Source organism: Struthio camelus, chromosome 6 (assembly GCF_040807025.1).
Source record: "Struthio camelus isolate bStrCam1 chromosome 6, bStrCam1.hap1, whole genome shotgun sequence".
Taxonomy (NCBI): Eukaryota; Metazoa; Chordata; class Aves; order Struthioniformes; family Struthionidae; genus Struthio; species Struthio camelus.
In genome coordinates, this window is record NC_090947.1 from 26,580,951 (window position 1) to 26,604,560 (window position 23,610).

Consider the following 23,610-nt stretch of genomic DNA (forward strand, 5'->3'; position numbering starts at 1 on the left):
GCAATTCTGAGCTGGACTGAAACAGCAGTGTAGATGCAATGTAGCAAGGGCTGCCAGAAGACAGTGCTGCATTATCATGGCTGTAGAGGAACTAGCTCACGTTCAGCCATCCATGTAGTAAGCTTTGATCTGTATGCACTTGTACAAACACAGAAATGCATTTAAGTCTTCCTCCAGTTCCATCCTTTCTCGTGTATCTCTCATTAGACTATATTTTTAAACCAGATGGCTAAAAATACAATTAGAGCCCAGATTCTACTTCCACATGGGCTGGGAACCCACCTAATTTGCAATTCGATGCTGTCAAGGGTCGTCAGTTTTGCAGTAAATTCTCACCATTCCTCCATGTATTGAGAAAGACGGACAAATTTCAAGGAGAAAGAAGCTTTCTCAAATCACTTGAAATTACTGCGATTTCATTGGATCTAAAGCCTCCTCTGACCCTTTTGTTGGAGTACGTAGGGCAGGGTGAGTCAGGGACAAGTATAAGAGCAGTAGGGTCATAAGGACGAAGTAGAAATAGATGGTTTAGCCTAAGAGAAAACTAGAAAGAACCTGCACTTACAAAAAAACAGATTAAAAACCTGTACACACAAAAACCAACATAAAAACAGCAAGTTTGCATAGATCAGAAGTGGAATACTTGAATTAAGTTTCCGGTTACCTGTATGAATCACACTTTAAATAAATAGCAGCTCTATTTGTCAAGATCTGTTTCATAAAATGGAGTTGACTGGAACAAGTAATTATACTGTCAAAAAATTACAGATGGAAAATAAGTTCACGTACCCTATTTCTATCCGTTCTCGCCATCATATACAGGGCCATAATTTTCAAGAATGTTTTGCCCCCTGCTGGTTCCAGTACAATCTGGTAATGAATGTTTGATTATTTACCTGTGGTAAATGTAAGGTGTATGGAGTTTTCAATAATGTCTTACAAAATGTGGCCCTTAATGCTTTCAATTAGAAAAACTGCTGATTATTGGGACCAATTTTACTAACTTGTTCATATTTTGATCCTTTATCCATTTATATTTTCCCATATTTGAAATTTATTCTATGACATGATGTAGCACAGGCCAGGAAAGGAGGATTTTTTATTATTAAAAAACACAACGATCCATGTTCTTTGCATTCCATTGTCTATTTATTTATTTGCCAATGCAAAGTGACTGGAAAATCTCTCTATGGAGGGCACTGCGTTATAGTATGCAAGTAGTGCTGTAAGGGAATACTGCTGAAATTAGTGAAAATAACTGTTATAATATCAACCTTTTTATCATAACTATTTATAATAATTCAAGAACACTGCCACAATTTATAAAGGAGAACGTTACGCTGTCCACCTTTCATTTGGAAAATGAGTATTTTACATTCACTTTCTCCACTGATGTTCTATTGAGAGGTGATTTTGTAATGCATACTGCACATTGTAATTCAGATAATTATTTACAAAACACTGTGAATGCATATTCACTGCTGCATGTATATCTTTCAGTAGTCATTTTAGATAGGAGATCACACAGAATAGATGCATAGAATTTTAATTTTATTCCCTCCTTCCTATCCATGTGGATTCCTAGAAAGTGAAAGCAAGAGATGTCAATGTCATTTTCATACCTGGAATTCCCACTGATGCTGCTTAATAGTTTGTCACAGGTCTTTGAACACATCTTATAACTGGTAATGCTTTCTTCTGTTCTCAGGACAAGACTGTCTTTTAATGGAATATTAGATATATGCTATTATATAATTACAGGGGAAATTTATATAAATTGGGCTCCAGATGCATTTTTTAAAAGTGCCTTTCTGTTGACTGCGCTAATTGCTAAGAGAAATTTTTTCTAGCCTTTTAATTTAGGTGCTTGAAGTCTTTAAATACCCCTCCCCATCATAACACTTCCCATGGATGGTTGTAACTTCTAGTTGCACCAGGTTTTGAGGTTTGTATGGAATAAATGAGGAAACTTGTAGGACACAAAGACAGATGTTTGCATCACTTTTCATGATTATATAAGTAAGAAGAACAAATTAGCAGTTAAAGTTGAACAAATTTCTGACTCTATAGCGACTCAGGTAGCTTGGTATAGAACTTATGTTTCAGTTGTCTCTATTATACTTGTTCTGGGAGCTAGCAGTTTCATTTCCGTTAGTCATTCATCTTCCAAGGAGACCAAAACTTGCATAAAGGAAAGTCAAAGCTTCGTATTTTTGCTGAACACAGATGGCTAAATTCCCACCTCACTTGCCAAGACACTAGTAACGTATTTCAGGAGTATACCGTTCTCGGAGTTAAGTGTCCGTAAGTTCTCTTTAGTGCTGAACTTTCATTCATAGTGTCTATCTTGCTGTATGAATTATTTGTTGGGGACAGTAAGTTTTATGCCTATGGACAGCAATGGGATATTCACTGGAAAAGCTATGGAAAAAGTTGATAGGCCCCAAGTTACATGAGCTAGTTAGGCAAAATGGAGGTGAATGCTGTTATCCTGATTGATTTCCTATATGCACTTTGAGCTCCATTGCAGAATGCTAGAGATAAGCTGACAGATGGTGCAGGATGAGTCTGTTTGGAGCAGATCTTTTCCAGAAAAATTCTATATCTCTTCAGATGTCAAAATGTCTGAGTTTTTGGAAAATCTAACTATATAAATTGCGTTGTTGGGTCAGGAAAAAAAAATCGGTGTAATATATTTATCGCCCAGCAGAGGGAGAGCTTAACATTAGAATATCCATAACATACTTGCCAGATTTCTGTGGTAGTATCCAAGTCTTCTAGTGGGTGCAATGGGATTGTCAGTTTCTGCTTTTACTTGCTAAAAGCCTGAAAGATTTAATAGTTCCATTTTGTTTTTATTTACCTGGGATCTGTGACTTAATCTTTTCTATGTTATGTGCAGAAACCTGTTTTTTTAAAAAAACATATCTGATTTACGGGTAAAATCCCTATGGCTTTCAGGGAGTACAACAGAACGTTTGTCTTTAATATACTTGAAGCACTGTGTGTCCAGTAGAACTGCATGTTTTTCTTTCTTTTTTGCTCTTCCATTCCCTTCTGAAAAGATACAGAAAAACAGGACTAGAAAGAATCATGCAGGTGGTCATGTCCAGGCCACTGCTTTCAGGCAAACACCCAAGAGATGCATGACTACACTAAATCATGACATTGCTTTTCCTTTTTATGTTTTGGATTTTTGATTCTATCTTTAATAAGAAAATAAGTTACATTGCTCAATTTTTCTTTGTCTAAGAAAAAGTTAAATAAAATAAATTATACCACAGGAATCCGTGCCAGACACTTGTCTTCTCTATTGTAAGACCTTTAGATGAAGAAAATTCTGCAGACATCCTGAAGTTGAATTTTATTAGCTTTTAATTGATTATTTTCCTTATTGTTCCTACAGTCCCTGGGTTGTTAACAACAATAGTTAATGCCCGTTGTCTTCCCAGCAGCCTTTTATGATTAGAGGAAGACTGTGTTCTGTTGTCCTTTCCTCCTGTCTTCTTTCTTTTATTTCCTTTTGCTTTAAACTAGCACAGATCTTTTAAAGTACATGTCACGTTTTCTAAACCTCTTTTCGTTCTAATTGTTTCTTGCCTTTTGAAAGTTTAGTGCCTAGAACAGGACGAAATATTCTAGATAAGAGCATTTAACAAATCAGGGTAATTCTCTCCTTTGTCTATTAGCACACCTTTTAACACATACTGGATAAAGGTTTGCTCTTTTTTTGTGATGATGTCACTCACTATTGATGTGCATTTAGTCTGGGACGTGAAACTCACCATAGCCCTTTCTGTCATACAGCTGCCTTGATCACAGGCCACCTCTACAATTTAAGTTCAGTTTGAATTTAGATCTTGTTCTCAAGACTTCCCAAAGTCCCATAGACTTTTGTCTTCTACATAATTCTTAAGTGGTTATCAGGCTCACAGGTAACATGAAAACGTTCAATAGAACTGAGTCTAGGACTTATCTCCTCTTTAGACTCACCTAACATGCCTCCTGCTTGGCCAGTGAACTTTTAATAGCTATGCTTTCAGTGAGATGAATGACGTGAGAGGAATATGCTTTCTTGTGGTACTAAACACTCAGCTTAGAAATCTTACAAGGTAATATGGAAGGCTTTGGGAACCTAGAGTACATTTGGAAATGATTGTTTTAATGACCCCATTTTATGAACATAAAGAACTTTACTAGAGGTTTCTGGTATAATTTATTACTTTCAGGACTGAAGACTTGGTAAGTTCATTTAAACTTTCTAGATTCCCTTATTGCTTCTGTTAATCTACTCCAAAATGAAACTCCTTTACATCTGTGTTCTGCAGGCAGATGATCTTAACATTATCAAGAAAAAAAGCTGCACAGAGTAGCACTGGTGTTACCCCTTCCAATTCAAATAAAAGTCAAGCCTGTCCGGACCTAGCTCTATGTTTAAAGCATATTAAACAGATTCCACTATGGAATATTTCTCAAAATTTTTGAAAAAACCTCTGTTTGGCTTATCTGTCTTCGTTCAGTCTGTGAAGCAGCAACAACTTGCTTCCCGCAAGGCTGGAGACGAAAAGCAGCTGTAATTACTGCCTGAAGATATAAATTCTTTGCCTAGGTATAATTAAAGGCAGTTAAAGACAGGTTGCATTTCTGTGGTTACCGCTATTTTTGGACTGTAATTACAGCCATTTCTTATTTCTGATATTAAGCTGCAGCTGCCAGCACCTATTAACGCTGCTTTTGTCTGATGTGGTTCGGACCTGTGATTCAGAAACACTGTAGTAAGGAATCTGCTAGTAATAATAGCAGGTAGTACAGAAACAGTTGCCTCACTTTTGCTCCCATTCCTCACACTCCTTGACATAGTAAGAGAATATGGTGGAGTAGTGTGGAATATATAATGTATCATCAAGGCTAGGCTCTGGCTGCAAGCTGCCTAACTTAGATCAGACTTCCAATTATTTAGGGAGATAGAGAGAGATACCATTTTGCTATTTGTATAGCAAACCTACTATCTGCATATGGTTTTTAATAAATGCTATTATCTCCTGTTTATATGTATATTGGTTTGTGTTTTTCGTTTAGAGTCTGATGTCTGTATAGGAGATGGAAGTGTCAGTAACATGAATGCAAACCTGGCACAGAGCGGCAGCACAACCAGTGATTCAGGTATGTTTCTCTTCTGTTATTTAGTAATTGTAAAATAAGCTCTGGAGGGGTAAGCACTCTGTGAATGGGCTAGAACAAAAATCAAAGGTTTTTACTGTGAACTCTAGCAACAGTTTTCAGGTGCAAGACTTCCTCTTATTTTGTTGGAAATTAGATGCCATTTTTATAGGTCTGGACTTAACTCCCAACCCCAAGAAGAGTTGATTTGTTGGGATCCTCTGACTAGGTCTCCAGAGCTTGCCATCATACAAATGGTCAATGATACAGAATAATAGAATTATGTAGGTTAGAAGGGACTTCCAGAGGTCATCTAGTCCAATCCCCTGAACAGATTCATAATACCGCAATATATAAGCGCTTCCTCTCCTTTCAGAGAAGAGCCTGGCCCCTGCATAGGGGAAGTGAGAGGGAATAGGCCATGCTTTGGAGTCATCTAAGGATGAGGAGAATCATTTCCAAGGGACTTGCAGAACCATATGAAGGTCCATTTTGGGCCTAATTTCATAGCACTATTCATAAAAGTGTTTAGCAACCTGATCAGTGGGAGTTATTATCCAGAGACATTTGCAGATCTGTTTTTTAAACATATCTGTAAGTTAAACAATATGTAGCACTAAACTAAAGATCAAACTGTGTTTACACAATACTTCGTACACAGATTTGATCTTGCTCCATATATACTCTTGAGCCTAAGCAAATACTGCTGTTCTAAAAGACATCCCAGATATCCTCCTCCCTTTTTTTTTCTTAATCTTGGACCTCAGGCCAAACTAATTTGCAGCTGTCTACCATGTAGGATTTAAGCATACCTTGTATTTGCCTGCACAGAATTCAAGAGGAACAAAATGCCGTTTGGCATCCTTAGTAAAGTTTGTTCTGGGACTATGTCTTGTGCAGGGGCTAGGAATAATCTGGGTACCTTACAGACCAGCTCTGTCTAATAAAGCTATTAGATCAGTAAAGTCAATGTAATTCTTATAAGTAGTATATGCCCGCAAAGCATGATAAATGCTTTAAAGTAGTTATAGCCTTGTTTAATACTAAAATTAATCCATTTTACAAATACACAGAAAATTCAGAGCATCTTGAATCTAAATTGCCTTCTTATAGATAGAGTTTTAGTACAAGCATTGTTAGCTCTGAGGAATATGCTTTGCACTTCTGTGTCAACTGAGGTGACTTATCGGTCATGTTAAGTTCTTTTCCTCGCTGGGTCACATGAAATGTCAGGGCAGAGAAACTTCTCTATTCTATGCATAGTCACAATGGATCAGTTGGTCAAACTGATGTAAACTACTGGGGAGTAACACATATATAAATGGCCTGACATTAAGGTCACTGAAAAACCTCCCATTAAGCAACTCGGACATTGGCTATATCCAGTAGTTCCGTAGAAAAGAAATCACTAAAGTTATGTGAAAACTGCAGAATGGATTTTTTTATGATCATTTGCTATATGTTCTGTTAACACATGAGCTTTAAAAACAATTAGTTAAAACATTTTTTTAAAAAGATTCATGCTTTTATTATAGCCTAGTAAACTCAGTGAGAGCAAGCATGAGAACAATAGCTAAGGTGGTACAGGTAGACTTTGTGGCATTTATGTATTTTATGATTTCAAATTTTGCAGTAAAGTTGTTGTATTAAACAGATGTATAGGTAGTGTCTTAATGCACTGACATGATTTGGATTTTAATGCACAGAAACATATGGATTTAGTCAGTTTTCTGTGCAAGCATCATTTTACGTTGAAGAAGAATGTTAGAATTTTAGATTTAGAAGAACAGAAGAATAATTATCATGATTCTTTTAGCCTGGAGCAGCAATTCATATGCGTCTTGTAGGGTAGCAGACGACTTTCCTAAAGTTATACTGTGCATTATGAAAATTCTTTAATGGAATCATACCCTATGTAAAGATTCCTGTATGAACATTTATGTAAACAAGGATCAGGGAAGCTAGAAGGGAGCAAAGTTAAATATTTTTTAGGCCTGGACAGTTAGTTGAGGATGTTAAGATAATAAAATTTAACCAAACAGATGGATGATAAAGTGCTAGTTTCAGTATGATTGAACAATTGGATTTAGCCAAGCAGAAAGCAAACAATGTTCTTCCTCAAAAGAGAGTAGTAGAAGTCAGATAAGTAACGGCAAGTACTCTCTAGTGTGAATTTCCCTTTGTTCCAGGTAGTTACTGCACTTGCACTAAAAGGCAAAACAAGCAAAAAACACTTAGGAATGGCATTCGGATGTTTCCATCAGCAGTATTTTCTCAAGGTTCATTACTTTCTGTTAGTTTAGTTTTATTTAATGGAATCAGGGGTACTAGAAAAATACACTTATTTTGTGTATAATGTATCAGTGATAATAAAACCCCATGATTCTTCATTTAATGATCTCATCAGGAAATAAGACTATGTTTTTTTTTCCCCTTTAGTTTAGTAGAATTTATCTCTCATTGTCGTTGAGGGCAGTTAATGCTTTGAGGCAAATTTAAACACATCTGTAGGAAAATAAATTGAAATAAATTCTTCTTATATTCTTATATATAATTTCTGACTTCCTACATATATGTAAGCTCAGAGACCTGACACTCCTTTCTTGCTGCCTGAAATGATATGACATCTTTTATCAGCACTTTTAACTTCTGAAGCTTGTTTCACCTGTGAGCAGTGGATCTGAACTCCCTGCCATTGGATTTTAAATGATAGATGGAAGGTTTTGGCCTTCAGGTAGCCAATGCCTATGGTTTTTTAGTGAACAGCTCAGATTGCATTATGTATGAGTCAGTCTGGAAGCAGCGCAATCTGCCGTAAATAGGTGTGATACATTCAGCAGGGTTAGTTCTATCTTGTATGGGCAATTGAATTTTCTTATCTGTTTGATCTTTATACTTCATAACTCCCTTCATCAATTTTTAAGTGGTCCCTATCTCTTTTTATTTCTATGACTCCGTCTTGTTTTCTTCCTCTGTAGCATATTTAAGAAGGTAGCTCACTTGCAACCAAATAAATTTCAGTACTGATGAAAGGGAAAGTCACGTAAGATTGGCTAGATTATAAATACTGTGACTTGGAACACAACCTTTGTTGGTCCCAGTGCTACTGAACTGTATCATTTGAATTTACACATAATAATACTCATGTCAACATAGATGGGTGAAGACATACTGTGGCTGACTCTACCCACCCTGGTAGGTGCCTGGTTGTAAGCAGTACTGAGCTGGAGTTGCACAGCTCCACAGAACAGCATTCCTAAGCTAATATGCCCTGTTTCCATTCACTCAGAAGATACTTTTCATAGCAAATTAATATTTTTCCATTTGTCATTTGTTCAATATTCTGATGAATGTTCCATGCCTCCTGTTTGATATGTATATTTGTCTGTACTCTTAGATGAAGATGATATGGAAAGCAGAGCTTCACCTGAGCCAGATCTGATCCTGAGAGATTACCAGATGGAAGTTGCAAAACCAGCACTGAACGGGGAGAATATTGTCATATGTCTCCCTACAGGCAGTGGTAAAACCAGAGTGGCTGTTTACATTACCAAAGATCACTTGGATAAGAAGAGAAGAGCATCAAAGCCTGGAAAAGTTATAGTACTTGTTAATAAGGTATGTTGGTTCATTAAAAAAGAGAATTTTTCAAGCCTCATGCACTGTTAATACAGAATTTCTAAAATGAGTATAAATCCATTTCTCAGGTTCTCCAGATGCAGCTATGTTTAAAAGAATAAGGCTCTGGACTGTCATCTCCATTATATTGGTGCAAACATGAATGATTTTAATTTATCTGAGTCCAATTGGAATCAAAGTGTGCCATAATAACTACATCATTGGAAAAAGTACAATTCCTTGGTAGGATGAATAAAACTAAAACAGTATTTTAAAAAATCAGAAATCTGTTTTGCACATTGTGCATTTGGATTTGGTAATGAAAGCTACCTAATGAGCCTTATAGTACTTGAGGAATATTCTGTCAGATTTTCTGATAATGACTGTAATGTTTACAGTTACATTCACGGCATCTAAATTAAACTTTTTCTATTGTAATTTTAAAATATAAATATCTGAATATATTTAATAATCTTATAAATGATTAAAAGATACCCAGATCATCCTATAAGAAGAAAATTGATAGCATTTTATAAGCTCAGTTAAGGAGCCAGAGCATGGTTTGTTTGTTCTTTCTAAGGCACATTTAAGCCAAAGTTTTTGGAACAAAGTTTTGTAGGGGTTCGGGTCTGGGAGGCTTTGGTTTGGGATTTTTAGTGTTTGGAGGTTTTTTGTTTTGTCTGTTTTTTATTTAATTCTACCTTGCAGCAGTGAATAAGGTGGTGTTTGCCTTTAAAATAAAGTGTATGTTGCACAGAATGTATGTTCACCTAACAACATCTCTGACAACCCTGTGTAAGTTCTGGTTTAAATTCTTTGGAAACTTACTCAGGTACCATTGGTGGAACAGCATTTACGAAAGGAGTTTCAGCCATTCCTGAAGCGTTGGTATCAGGTTATTGGTTTAAGTGGTGATTCTCAGCTGAAAATCTCATTTCCTGAAGTTGTCAGAAGAAATGATGTCATAATCAGTACAGCACAGATCCTTGAGAATTCACTGCTAAACGCAACTAAAGAAGATGAGGAAGGTGTCCGCTTATCAGGCAAGTTTTTCACTCTGGATTTTTTACAGAGGGGCTAAAAGTATGACTGCTCTGGAAAACTGCAGAGCAAAAATGTGTGGGATTCAATAGTTAATACTTTTTTAACTGACTGGTTTTACAAACGCAAGCTGGACTCTGAGAGTCAAAGCCAGATCTTAAGTCAATGAGCATGAAAAATTTTCAAGCCAGATTAGACTCTTGCAGTTTATCTGTACTAAATATTGGTTGTGGTTCCCATTTTATTGAGCTCAAGCAGAATTTTGTGCAGATGCAGGTATACTGATGCCAGTTCCTAAGCTTGCTTAGGTAGTAGAACATTGAGTTATATCACGTAAAAGTTATAGAGAAGGTGTGTTTAAAAAAGGATAAAACTTCAAATGTAATCTCTAATTTGAAAAATATAATGGAATACAAGATAGGAACCAATCTGTTATAAAAGTTATATTCTTTAAGCTCTTATCATTTTACTAACATAGAGAGATAGGATTACTTCTTACCGCATCTCTGTGATGTAGGCAATATAATAGTCTCCAACAGCAGATGAAGGAAGTTGGGCAAAACAAAAGATAAAAGATGAGATGTAAAATTGTTTCCCAAAAATGAAAAGGGGTGGATATCTGTAGGAAATCGGAAACAAAATGGTTTACAAATGACTTACAAGTAATGGAAGTACGCATGACCTCAGCTCTAAGATTTGGGTTGCAGTGACTTTCCTCTGTAAGCAGTTAACTTCTCTCTGGATCTACTTACAGTCAACTCTTTATTAGGTGAGGCAGGGTGTAATGGAGGTATAGTGGAGAGAAGAGCTATGATGTTCAAAATAATGGATCTCAGATAGTATAAGTACTTGTCTGGGTAAGTACTTGTACTTGTTTCAGATCAGAGAAAGCTGAAGGGTCAGCCTGTGTCCATCATTGGCTAGCGCTGATTGGAGCACTGCTTGATCCAAACTAACTCCTGCAGAGCCACTTGAGTATTTCAGAATTGCATCCTTTCTTCCAGAATTCCTTATTATCTTGCACAGAGTACTAGAGATTTGCCTGTTTTTAATTTGCTTTCCACTGCATCCAAGTTAATAAACCTTCCCAGAATCTGAACCATTTGGAAATGCCATGTAGAAGCACCTAAATATTTCTACAGGAATAACTGACCTGATTAGAGTTGGGCTACCAGCTTGTGTCATGCAATGTTTTTTCGAAAGGGATCCACGCCTTGCAAAGCTTCTTTCACAAGGAGTTTTATATTTTTCAGAACTGAGGTGACCCTGCAAACCGTACAGCCATGTTTCCATGCTATTACACCTGTGCTAATAAGTTCAGCTGAACCAAAGCAAAGCAAGACTGGACAGAGCATGAGCCTGAACAGCTTCACTTTTATGGCTATGACTTGGTTAATTCACAGCCTCGATAAGCCATCCTTAAATAAGAATCTAGTTACAAGTATTTCATTCCTAATTTCTGTTCATCCTTCTTGTTTCTTCTGTTTCCACAGAGATCTGCATTACATGTAACATGGAATTCCAGCCTCTGTGAAATGGAGGAACTCTCTTAATTGCATTTTACCTAACATTTACCCTCTTTACCAAGGGTTGAAATCATTATGTGGACTTTCTAAATTCTGTATCTCACTTCCTTATTGGAAGCGCATCTCTTCTGGTGGGCTAAGTCCTTCCTGAGTAATCATAGGAATATACATTACAGAGATGATGGTCAAAATCAGAGAGAGTACTTTTATGCTGGCAAAATAACTCTATTCATGGTACTCTGAAAAACTGCCCGCGCTACTGCCAAAGTCTTGCAATATTCAGAAATGTTAGAAATAAATACAAATTTAGATTTGAGATCCAGTCTGAACTGGTTTACCAGACCATTTGTGTGAAAAATAATCACATTTTCTCAGTGACATGGAGCATTTTGGTTTGCTTTCCTCACAGTACTCTTTGTTTTAGCCTCTGAATTAGATTTCGCATGTTCATTCTCCATCTTTCTCCAGATTCTTCAAAAATGAAGTTACATAAGGTTTTCTCCAGCAGAAAAGCCAATTCCTGCTCTCTCTTAGTTCCCAACTTTTGTTGCAGATGGTTGTGAACTTATCTGTATTGATGCAACAATTTGAGCAGGCTAACGTGTAAACAAGGCCCCTGAAATTGTCCGGTCTAAGAAAAGAAAATAAACGGGGGTGGGGGAGGAGAAGAGTTTAACCCAGAATATTTCAGTGATCTGCTTTACAGTCACTCCCACAAACAATTTTGTGAGAGATATTGAAAGGGCAGGGAACTGTAACACCGAGAGTGACTAGCCGGCTGGAGGTAAGGTGGAAGCTGCGTAAACTAGCTTTGCTGCTAGAGAAACCGTTTGAGATATGTTAATGAGTCTTTCAAATCAGAACCTTAAAATATATTTCACTGCCTGCATATGTAAACAGATCAGGGAGCTGTTTTATGTGAGAGAGATTTAAAACAAACACACACAAATCTTAATTTTCTTTTTCTAATCCTATAGTACTGCATATGTGTACCTGTTGCCTGCAAATATGATCTGACTAAAAAGTCTGCATGAGTGTCCTCAGCTACAAAAGAGAGATGATTGGTAGTGCTCTCACCATATGTTTGTTCCTTCTAGTTACACATCCATAAAGTAATATAAAACCTTCTAATTGGACAGGGATAGGGAGGAAGTTTCTGGTTTGCTATAAAAAATGAAAGCATACTTTTGATCAAGACAGGCCTTTCTAGAATGTCTAATGTGTTATATGTTTTCCTAGACAAATGGTATGTAATTTGTCAGATGCAGTATGGAAATGCTTAAAAAGATAGGATCGAGTAAAACTATGATTTGTTCTTACCACTGGTTATTAAAAATATCTGTCTGAAATTCTTTATACTATCAGTTCATTTTTGCAGAAATAAAAAAGCTTTCTACCCTACATGAAGTGTAAAATTACTTGTCACATCCAGAGTGCAGCAAGGATTCCAAAATCTGTTAAATATATGTAACTCTTCTGTTCACCCCTTCTCAAATACTGCAAATTTCCTAATATATGAAGGCTCAGACAAACTGACTGGATCTCTTCACAGTGTGAGAAGATATATTTACACAAATTCAACATTTGAAATAAAAATAATCATTTTATATTGGTTATTTTTTCCAGATTTTTCACTTATCATTATTGATGAATGTCACCACACTCAAAAGGAAGGTGTCTACAACAATATAATGCGACGTTACTTAAAAGAAAAGATGAAGAATGAGAAGCTGGCAAAAGAAAACAGACCACTAATTCCACAGCCTCAGATTCTGGGACTTACAGCCTCACCTGGTGTAGGAGGTGCAACATCCTATTTGAAAGCTGAAGAACATATTCTGAAAGTAAGTAACCCTTAAAATTGCAAATCACCACAGGAATATTGTTCTGTTCAAGTAAAACTTGCATTAAAGTCAGTGTTAGGCTCCAAACATATCTGTTTTTTTTTTTTTTCATCTGTACGTGGCATGCAGCTCACAGCCAGTCAGTAAACTGACCTGCTACAAGTTTATGGAAATTCTTGTATGAATAAAGGTTACTTACATTAATAGGGAAGTAAAAAGATTGCGTAACTTGAAAAAAAAAATCTCAAGATCAGAGATAATAAATCCACAAAATGGCGAGGGTTTTTTATTAATAAAAAGCTGATTTTTCTATTGCTGGATTAGTATTTACTGAGTATTCTTAAATCCTAGAGACATCACAGTATTTTTTATCTGTATTTCTAGAACTGCTAAGCTGGGCTTTTGTGTGGGTCCAAGAAAGTAGAAAAGCTAAGCTGAATACTTAAACAAGCAGAAACTATTTGTGAGGTACAGATAGCATGAAAATGTGTTTATTTCCAGCAGTTAGAGATACTCATTGAGAGGGGAGAAGTGTGTAGTTGCATAAACACCTGGCTGGAGCTAATTGATTAAATTCAATACTTATTCTATACTATACATTTTATACAGCTGTGAATCTAAGACTCTATTTTACATGAAGTCCAATGGATTTATATTGGTGATACAAAACATAATTTAGTCCAGAAAACTCTTGACTAGCAAATTGCACTAGACCAGAATATGGAATTGAAGAGGTGAGGCCTCAAAGAAGCGTATTTTATGCTGTATTGAAGTGGGTAGAATTGTGAGATATTGTGAGAAAATGGGAAAATCAGAGAATTCCTTTTCATCTGCTTTGAAATCCTAATGATAGGATAGGAGGTTTTTGTATGTAACAAAATGTAATCTGAATGTGTAAGCTCAGATAACTACTGATGAAGACATTAAGAAGGTTGCCTGCCAGACTTCCTCCTTTTTGTTCTATGTTCATAAAAATTTTAAGGTTTCCCCTTATTTTAAACTTAGTCACAGAAATGTTAACATATTTTTTGAAAAAGATGAAAAGCAGCAAAGTCCAGTAAAGTTGTGCAGTTAGCACAGAAAGTTTTTTCATCACTTTCTGTTCCAAGAAAGATAATTTCATATTATTTTCTACTATCAAATCTAGCTCTTACTTCCATAATTACTCCTAACATTACATTTCTTTTATTCTGTTTCACTATTCTTTTTATTTGGTTGCTTGAGCTGTGCTCCAAAAAATTCTCCAAAGTATTGATGGTATATTTTACTTCACAAAAAAACTGTTTTGCAGCCTAATCTGCATATTTTTTCTTATGTGTAAGGACCACTTCTAGCCTAAGTAGTAGGTTGTTTAGCTTTTCTCAAATGCTTGTCAAAGACTTGGCTTTTCTCATGCTGACAGAGATGCATACCATTTTGTAGGAAGAAAATAAACTAAATTATATATAAAAGCATTATCGAAATGAAAAGCTGTATTGCTTTAATTCAGTTTTCACATGGAATAACTCACAAAATGTTAACATTAACAGAAAGAACACTCTATTTTGTCCCAGTTCTGTGCCAATCTTGATGCATGTAGAATCATGACTGTTGAAGAGCATGCCTCCCAACTGAGGAATCAGGTGAAGGAACCATATAAGAAGACTGTGATTGCAGATGACAAAAGAAGGGTATGTTTTGTCAAACTAATCAGGGTTAAAATTACATTGCCCTTTAAAGGTGTTTTGGATGCTATGGAATGACTTTGCCTAATACTCTTTTTCTGTAGATTTATTGTGATATATAGTACTAATTTGGATATGTGGGTGTATCTGCTGCATTCCTTCCAATGGACAAGTATCAGTAAAGTAAAATAAAACCAAATTTTTAAGATGCTTCTCTTTAATTTTTGAGGTAACTGGTCAAAGGACCTTCTGAGTAATAGCTGAAATGCTTGTACTGGGGTGCCATTATATTCACTAAAAATGTTATGTTCACAGGGTAGTTAGTTTTTATAATGTCCTAAAGTATTTACTGTGAGTATTGTGACTCATGCTTAGAGGACCAGTACGCTTAGCAAGCTTAATTTCTTTTGAAGAAATTTCTTTCGAAATTAAGGTTTTAGGTTTTAAAAAGTTACTCAATGTGGTATTAGCCAAAAGAGTTTGGTCCGGTGTTTTTGTTACCAGAAGAAAGATGTTTACTTGTTTTTGTAATCAATTTATTTGTAGGATCCGTTTAGAGAGAAAATTATCGAGATCATGACCGACATTCAAAACTATTGCCAGCTCCATCCAAAATCTGAGTTTGGAACTCAGCCATATGAGCAGTGGGTGATTAGGGAGGAGAAAAAAGGTAAATGGACAGAGAAAATTTCCTGGCTTGGGACTCTTGGGGTTGTTTTATACACAGGCATGGTTTTATATATGTTTTATTTGCTTTTAGCGGCAAAAGAAGAAAAACGCAAGGAACGTGTGTGTGCAGAACACCTGAAGAAATACAATGATGCTTTGCAAATAAATGATACCATTCGAATGGTTGATGCATACAATCACCTAAGTAACTTTTATAAGGAGGAAAAAAGCAAGAAAACAATAGTGAGTGATGATGAGGATGAACCAGCAGTATCAAAACAGGATGAAACAGATGAATTTCTAATAGGTTTATTTTATGGTAAGCTTGAAATACATGGTGATATTTAATATTTGAACTCCACACAACCAACTACTTTGCACTAACATAATTTGTATGGGCCCATTAGTTATTACTTCCTAGAGACTGCTGCGTTATTTATTATGACAATGTTTGGATGTCCCAGTTCATACAGTAAGGAATACATTAAACCAAATCACACAGCGTGAGCATGTCCCATCATATAATTCAAGTTCTTCAACTTTGTCCCAAGGGCACTTCCTTTTTGCAGCTAATAAGTACAAATTTTCTCTCCTCTTCTCTGCTGAAGCGTCCCTGAGAGACACTTTATGATAGATTGTCCTTTCCATGTAGTAGTCACTCTTGAGGGACAAAAAGTTGACCAACTGGAAGACAAAAGTAATGCAGAATGGTGGTTATTCAACCGACCTCCTCTACCAAAGTTTGTTAGTAAGAAAAGGGAGTGATGTCCCTGAGTAAGCTCCAAATAAAGAGCAGTTAGTGAGAGAAATAAACAGAAGATTAAATTGCAGAGGCCAAAGTTAGTTGCCTTTTTCTCAAATCATCCCCTTTGGAACTGTGGTTTATTCAGTCTTTGACACGCTAATCTTTTTTCTCGCTTTTCTTCCCTTACTGCCCACAGTGCAGGATTGCTCCAATGCCATATGGCTCATGGATGGTGCAAAAGAAAATAGATTTTAATGCAGCACACATCTCAGCTTCAAGTAGCCTGTAAACTACAAATTTTGAATGCCACTGTTAAGAAATTCAGGACCTGTTAGAAAATTTTAGAAAAATGGATTAGGTTAAATAATGTCATTGTGTCTTTTGTGACTCTTCATACCTGTCTTTGTGCCCCCTTCTTTAGAGTTTCAGTATTGAATTTATTACCTAATCATTACTGAGAATCAGAAAGTTAAACTAATTAAAAAATGAAATTGAGTTGTCTAGATTTTTTTCATTTCCACAGGTAAATGAAGTTCAAAGAACCTGATAGTGAAAAACAAATTATATTTCAGAGATCTGTCCTGATTTTACCACTGAAGAACCATGACCTAGGTCTTTAAAAATTTTAAATTAAAAAAATATAAAGTGTGATAGTCCTCCCTGGTCATGGTCATGATCAGTAGTGCCTGTGTAAGGGAGTCATTCATCTCCCTGTGGTTTATGCGGTCTCACTGAAGCATATCTAAATTTCTCACTGAGTTGTCTCACTGAGCATATCTAAATTTCTTTAAAAGCTACAGTACAGATAACAAGGTGCCAATGCTGGTGTCTATTACATTGCAAGTTTCCAGTGAGGTTTCCTACTTTAATGAGTATCCTAAGGAATGTAACTTGTGTCTAAGTTTATAGAAATACATCAGCTCTGAGAGCTGCACATATTAATATTTCTCCACATGAGACTCTTCAGTTATTTTAAAACTGATAAGCTGTGATTTAGCCTATAAATACAGTGCACTTAACTGTGCACCACTTCTGGTATCTCGACAGAGGGTTTTCACCATGGAATATAGGCAAAGTGTATGGTAAGATGTTGTGGTGATTTATTTTGATTGATTAGTGTGCTTTTAATAAATATAAACTAACTTGAAAAATAAATTGATATGCCACAGCTCTTCGTACTGGATGTGAATTAGCCTGCTAGGAGGATTATATAGAAAGTTGCTCTTCTTCTTTTGATATTTTTAGAGCTTTTTTTTTTTTTACACGGTTGCATTTTGTTAATTCACATTTGTTATTTTTAAAGCAAAAAAGAAACAGCTGAAAAAGTTGGCTAGAAATCCAGAATATGAAAATGAGACGCTAACACAGCTGCGAAATACTTTAATGGAGGAGTTCACCAAGACTGATGAACCAAGAGGAATTATTTTCACAAAGACCCGGCAAAGTGCCTTTGCTCTGTTTCAGTGGATTAAGGATAACACAAAATTTGAAGAAGTGGGAATTAAAGCCCATTATCTTATTGGCGCTGGACACAACAGTGAAATTAAACCCATGACTCAGGTACAGAACTAGGCACTACAGTGTTAACATTTTATTCATGTTTTGAAGAAACAGCTTGTTTTAATACCTGAATACAGAAATGAAGTTTGGAACCCAGAGTTCTAGTCTCATGCCTGCCACCAACTTACCATCATAAGCTGCAGCTTAGTAAAATAACAGTATCTTAATAATTTTATTTCCACAAGAAAGACTGTATGAGACTAACAGGCAGTCATTTCCTAGGGGAATATGTAGTCAAAAGGGATACAAGTCTTAGTTAGATGTAGGAAGAAAACATAGTGCCCAAAATGGTCGTAGCAAAAAATGTGTTACTTAGAAGAGTGTGTATTTATCGAGACAACAGTAATTCTAATTATATTTTAGTTGCTGAATTGAAAGATAAAATGAATTAGTGTTAATGATGCCTGTTGTTTTCTGATATTGCTGCTTAATGAATTTATACCAACTTACATCCATGCTTTACACTGACACATAATCATTAAATGAGAATTTTCCAGAATTCACATTGAAAATTTCACAATTAATCACTCAGCAATCTGTCTCATACCAGTATGTATTGACTTCTCACACAGCATCTCCCTACTGTTTTGTAGCTTTGAATCAAACAGTTTTCACAATTACGTACTTCAGTATGCTATACGTCACTTCTATTCTGCTTTTAACTCCTCATAAAATTGCCACTTCAGTGTTTAAGCAAAAATGGTGGTGATTACTGCTGGATAGAGTCCATTTACTTCAGCTGCCCTCAGTTGTAAAAAATATTAGGCATTGTTTTCTCACAAAGATGCTTGCTTTCTATGAAAATCTGTTCTTTCAGTTGTGTACCACATTGCACAAAGCAATAACTTCTAGATTTTGAAACTGAATATAGCAAATAGGAAGTTTCTGTCCACAATTCAAAAGGTGTCGTATGTCCCTGTGTTCAAGCTTGTTTGAGATGTCCAGCTAATTCAGAAGTCCCAAGTTCTGCATACTTTATTTTAAGTGTATCACCACTATGCTTTTTGGTACTCTACATAGCAGTCTTGGCAAAAAAATTAAGTTATTATGGGGAATTTTAAGTGCTGTGGAACCTGACTTGGAAGTGCTGAAATCTGTACTTCAAACTGAAGTTATGGAAGTGGTAGAAATTTAAAACCTCTGAATAACTACTTAAAGAACTTGCTAATGATAGAATGAAGAACTGTATTACCAAATCTCCCCATGACAATGAAATGGGGTTGTCAACTAAAAAGTTCCAGATCTTCAGTGCTTAAGCTCAGTTACCTTAAAAAGAAAGGCTTCTGCTCCCTCCTCCCTCAAAAAGGTGCTGAACGTTTATTACATTCAATGGGGACCCCTTGTTGTTTGGGATCTTGAAAGATGCTTAAATGCAACTATTTAAGCCACTGTTTGATACTGTGCTCTGAAAACTTGGACTATAATTCCTTAAACATATTAATTGCCAGAAACTAATGTCAGAAACTCATACTGAAAGTTACTATCCTGATTTTTTTTTAATTTATAGAATGAGCAAAGGGAAGTCATTGGTAAATTCCGAAATGGAAGTGTAAACTTACTCATCGCTACTACTGTAGCTGAGGAAGGCCTGGACATCAAGGAGTGTAACATTGTTATTCGCTATGGCCTTGTCACCAATGAAATTGCTATGTTGCAGGTATGAGTTTACTGCATATCTAACTTACTTTTAAAAGTGCTTTTCCATTTGGACTATGCAAATAGTGAATCATATACCTAGGCTTTGGAGGTAATTTTAGAATACTTGCATGCTAAAGGAGAGAATGTTCTTGTTAACAAGGTTCATTTCCAAAGGTCATCCTCAGTCAGCATGCAATATAAAATTTGCCTTTCTGTGTAATGTTCATTCAGGCTCATAACAACCAAAGCCTTGTCCAGAAAAGGTATGAGAATATGATCAGAGAAGTGGTTGAAACTGATTTTCTATTCCTGTACAATGGAGAAAAAATGGACTTTCATCTCATTTCCCTTTCACACCCCTATGCTTTCTAATGCAGTAGTATTTCCAGCTTATGATCAGCTGGTATTATATTAATTGTTTTATGACCGCTGGACATACCTAGAGGAAAGATGCATTGGGAACACTCTTCTGTCTCTGTAATAAACTAGATGTATAAATTAATAAAGATAGATAAAAAGAGATAATTGCATATCAGAATAACAGTTTGTCCATATTCTTATTTAATTTGTGAACACATTTGAGATGTTTAAGTGCATGCTTATTCTTTGGTGGCAAGATACATTTTCTGCTTTGCAAAATGTTGAGCTAATCACAAATCTCCTGAACTATGAAAAAGTGTTGTGCAGTATTATGAGGAATGTAGTGCTGTTTATGTTGTATTCCTTGCAAATTGTAGGCCCGTGGTCGAGCTCGAGCTGATGAGAGCACCTATGCACTTGTGGCTTCAAGCAACTCAGGAGCTGTTGAACGTGAGGATGTTAATAGTTTCCGTGAGAAAATGATGTATAACGCCATTCAGCGTGTCCAGAAGATGCCACAGAAAGAGTATTTAAAAAAGGTATTTGCTGCAACTCTGCATTTTTCTTTTAAAGAGGGCTGGTTTATATTTTAAAGAATACTTCTATTTGAAAACCTACTTAGGGGAAGAAAACTTAAAATAATATTAGCTGCTACATCTGGCCTTGAATTCTTCTGCTAATATTAATTTTATAACCTGTGTTTTCTGAGCCTCTAGAAATATCTGTTTTGCTGTTGATAAGGGGGAAAACACACAATTAGGGGGAAGTGACCAGGAGTGGTGTTGTCAGTGAACTCAGTAAAATAACTGAAATAGAACTGCTTTTTATTCATATCTCTTTGTTGCTGTAGAAGACATACTATATTAGACAAAAAGGTTATTTTAAGTTGAAAATATCCTGTTAATTTAAGTTTTCAGGATAAGTTTTACTTTTTAGGCCCTGGGATTTATGAAAACAAATCTCTGTATTTACTGATCTGCTACTGTCATTCCACCAGAATGTTACAGTGCTCTTATTGATCTGTTTCTAGATTCAGACCTTCCAGTTGCAAAGTATAATGGAAAAAAAAATGAAGGCAAAGAGAGATCAGTGTAAGACATATAAGAAAAATCCTTCACTAATAACATTCCTATGCAAAAATTGCCACAAGCTGGTATGTTCAGGAGAAGATATACAAGTTATTGAAAACATGCATCATGTCAGTGTGAAAAAAGATTTCCAGTAAGTATTTATGAACTACTGTATCTCTTCCAGGCAGAAACAGATTTTCTTTTCAATAGGGCTGTATAGAGCCTGTAACTCTCAAGGCACTGTGACGGAAAAAAGATTATTCCAATATTGTCAAGTCCTAAGCTCTACGGATTTTGCACCTTATGAGTTTGAAGGAATGGTGGTTCTAACCCTTAATTTCCAGCTCACCAGAGACTGAAACTTTGGAAAAATTAAAGTTCCTGTGGTACTGTTAACTAGGTCATTTGATATCTATTCCACAGTGCAACTGCAACTAAAGCTGAATACCAGTTATCCAGTGCAAAGAGATCCGTTTACTTATATCAGTAATTGACTCGACTCAGGAGAAAAGTTTGAGCCATGACTAATGAACAACATACTGGCTACAAGCTGTGCATTTGACAATTGTATGCTTAGAGAATGTTAATTCTGGTGACCCACCTCAGAGTGTGCTCTTGCTCTTTCTTGTCTCCATTGCAAGAGATGCCATGCTGTCTAGTTTGGTAAACATTGGCCTGTGTTAAGCTGTATTTAACTTTTCAGTGTCAAGCGTGCAAGGAGGTGACTTTTACCATTCATAATGCAAATTAAGAGACTAAGAAAATATTTTAGTTCAACTTCAACTGGATTTGCTTAATGTAGTAAATTTGTAATGGGTATTGTGCATCACAGATCAGTCATGCTTTGCTAATTATATAGCAGACTCCATCCTGCCAAGTTACTGCCCTCCAGAGTTCTCCTTTCATTGAGATACATTACTGGTACAATTTGTAAAGACTTTTGAAGAGTTAATGAGAAATTAGTACCCATACACTGAGAAAAGGAAAACTGAGCTGCAGCCATAAACATTCAACTGCTTCTACTGTGAAACTGTTTTGTCAGTTATCAGTCCATCCAAACTATATGATAATAATTCTTATAACCCTTCAGCATGGCCTAATGACTCTCAGCATCAAGTACTCCCTAAACTAAATGGTACAAGAATGTGCATGTACTCTGCAGCTCTGGATAGTCAGAATCAGATGATTCTGTTACGGGGTAAGGCTGGACTACAGGGAATAGAAAGAAAACCTCTAGTTTGCAGGTATCATTTCTTTGACAGTTCTATGGCACCTGAAAAAAACAAGCTAGATCTATCCCCTATTATAATGGAGAGCCTGCTGCTCCTACCTTGGGGTGGGGCAGAACATAAGATACAACCTCTCCCCCTGCTTTTTAAGCCTCCTAAAATGCTACCAGAGGAGGTGTGGAGTACAGTTGTATCTCACCCTTACTTAAGAGCGTGAAGTATGACCTTACTTTCTCTCCAACTCCTGAATGTGCACAACAGTCAGAGATTGTTGTGTGACTGACTTCAGCAGCTGTAGTCACTGTGTCTTTAGGGCCATCTGTAGCACAGAAAGACCAATGTATTCTGACTTGTGCTTCCTGTCTGTTTTTCAGAAGCCTTTATGATAAAAGAGAAAATAAGACACTGCAAGATAAACATGCTGATTACCAGACAAATGGGGAAATTATATGTAAAGACTGTGGACAAGTGAGGAATAACTTATTTTCCTTGGTTTTGTTTGTTGTTGTTTGTTTGTCTTTATTTCTGTCTAATGATACTGTCTATTTTATCTAAAATATGATTTCCTTATGTTTGCAGGCTTGGGGAAATATGATGGTTCACCGAGGTCTTGACCTGCCTTGTCTAAAGATTAAAAATTTTGTGGTTGTGTTTGAAGACAAGAAAACAACAAAGCAAATTTTTAAGAAATGGGGAGAACTGCCAGTCAGGTTCCCTGTTTTTGATTATGCAGGTCATTGTCCTTCAAGTGATGAAGATTAAGGACGCTGAAAAACAGCTTTTATTTTCATTCTGTGTTTTTCTGACTGCTGATTAGAAGCTCCTGTCTCACGTAGTGAGGACTGCACATAAAAACTGTGACAAGGCCCTGAGCTTGGGGAAACTGTCTTGAAGAGAAAAAAAGACCTGAGAGAGGAGAAGTCACATTGCCACTGCCTGCACTCAGATTTGCAGCAGTGCTCTGAAACAAAGAATAAGACCAAATACCTTGCAATGGTGTGTATTCATGAAACAAATTCCCCTTTCTACTCAATACAGTCCTGTGTGGGGTGGACAATACTGGCAGAAATATGTTAGGTGACCAGTGTCCCAGCATGGAACATAAGACAGACATCTTTGGACTTGTTCATGGTGATCATTTCCTATTTTTCTGCTGCAACCCTTTTGAAGATCAATTGTCTTAGAAGAGGAGCTGAGTAAAGAGAATAGATGAGCTGAGCGTTATTGCTGAATCATTGTTGATTTGTCACTGTTCCCATGGTTGAGTTCTCCCCCATCTTATCTTTCGCTGTTAGCGCATACCATTTTTACAGACTAAAATGAAGTTCCCGTTAAAAGACTTTTAAATCAACTTGAAATCAACTTGAAATTATTTTAACGTCCGAGAAGCACAATGCCAAGTGTAACTTTATATGTGTTGGTTTTATAGGACTGTTAAACAATGGCTATACAATGTATTTCTTCAATAAATAGCTGTAATGAATAA

The 23,610-nt window shown here is 36.2% G+C and overlaps 1 protein-coding gene across 2 annotated transcripts in view; it reads left to right on the top strand.

Annotated features, from left to right (window-relative positions):
- The window catches only part of IFIH1 (interferon induced with helicase C domain 1), a 30,694-nt gene extending 7,084 nt beyond the window's left edge, over window positions 1-23,610 (top strand). Inside the window, exons 4-16 of one of the 2 annotated variants that reach the window (XM_009676150.2) lie at window positions 5,080-5,163; window positions 8,558-8,778; window positions 9,611-9,821; window positions 12,972-13,189; window positions 14,719-14,859; window positions 15,400-15,523; window positions 15,614-15,841; window positions 17,571-17,827; window positions 19,335-19,484; window positions 20,203-20,364; window positions 20,856-21,046; window positions 22,499-22,592; window positions 22,704-23,610. In XM_009676150.2, the coding sequence (XP_009674445.2) occupies window positions 5,080-5,163; window positions 8,558-8,778; window positions 9,611-9,821; window positions 12,972-13,189; window positions 14,719-14,859; window positions 15,400-15,523; window positions 15,614-15,841; window positions 17,571-17,827; window positions 19,335-19,484; window positions 20,203-20,364; window positions 20,856-21,046; window positions 22,499-22,592; window positions 22,704-22,886 (2,264 nt within the window). In that variant the 3' untranslated portion in view covers window positions 22,887-23,610. The remainder of the gene's footprint in view (window positions 1-5,079; window positions 5,164-8,557; window positions 8,779-9,610; window positions 9,822-12,971; window positions 13,190-14,718; window positions 14,860-15,399; window positions 15,524-15,613; window positions 15,842-17,570; window positions 17,828-19,334; window positions 19,485-20,202; window positions 20,365-20,855; window positions 21,047-22,498; window positions 22,593-22,703) is intronic. The other variant, XM_009676151.2, reaches the window with a different exon arrangement.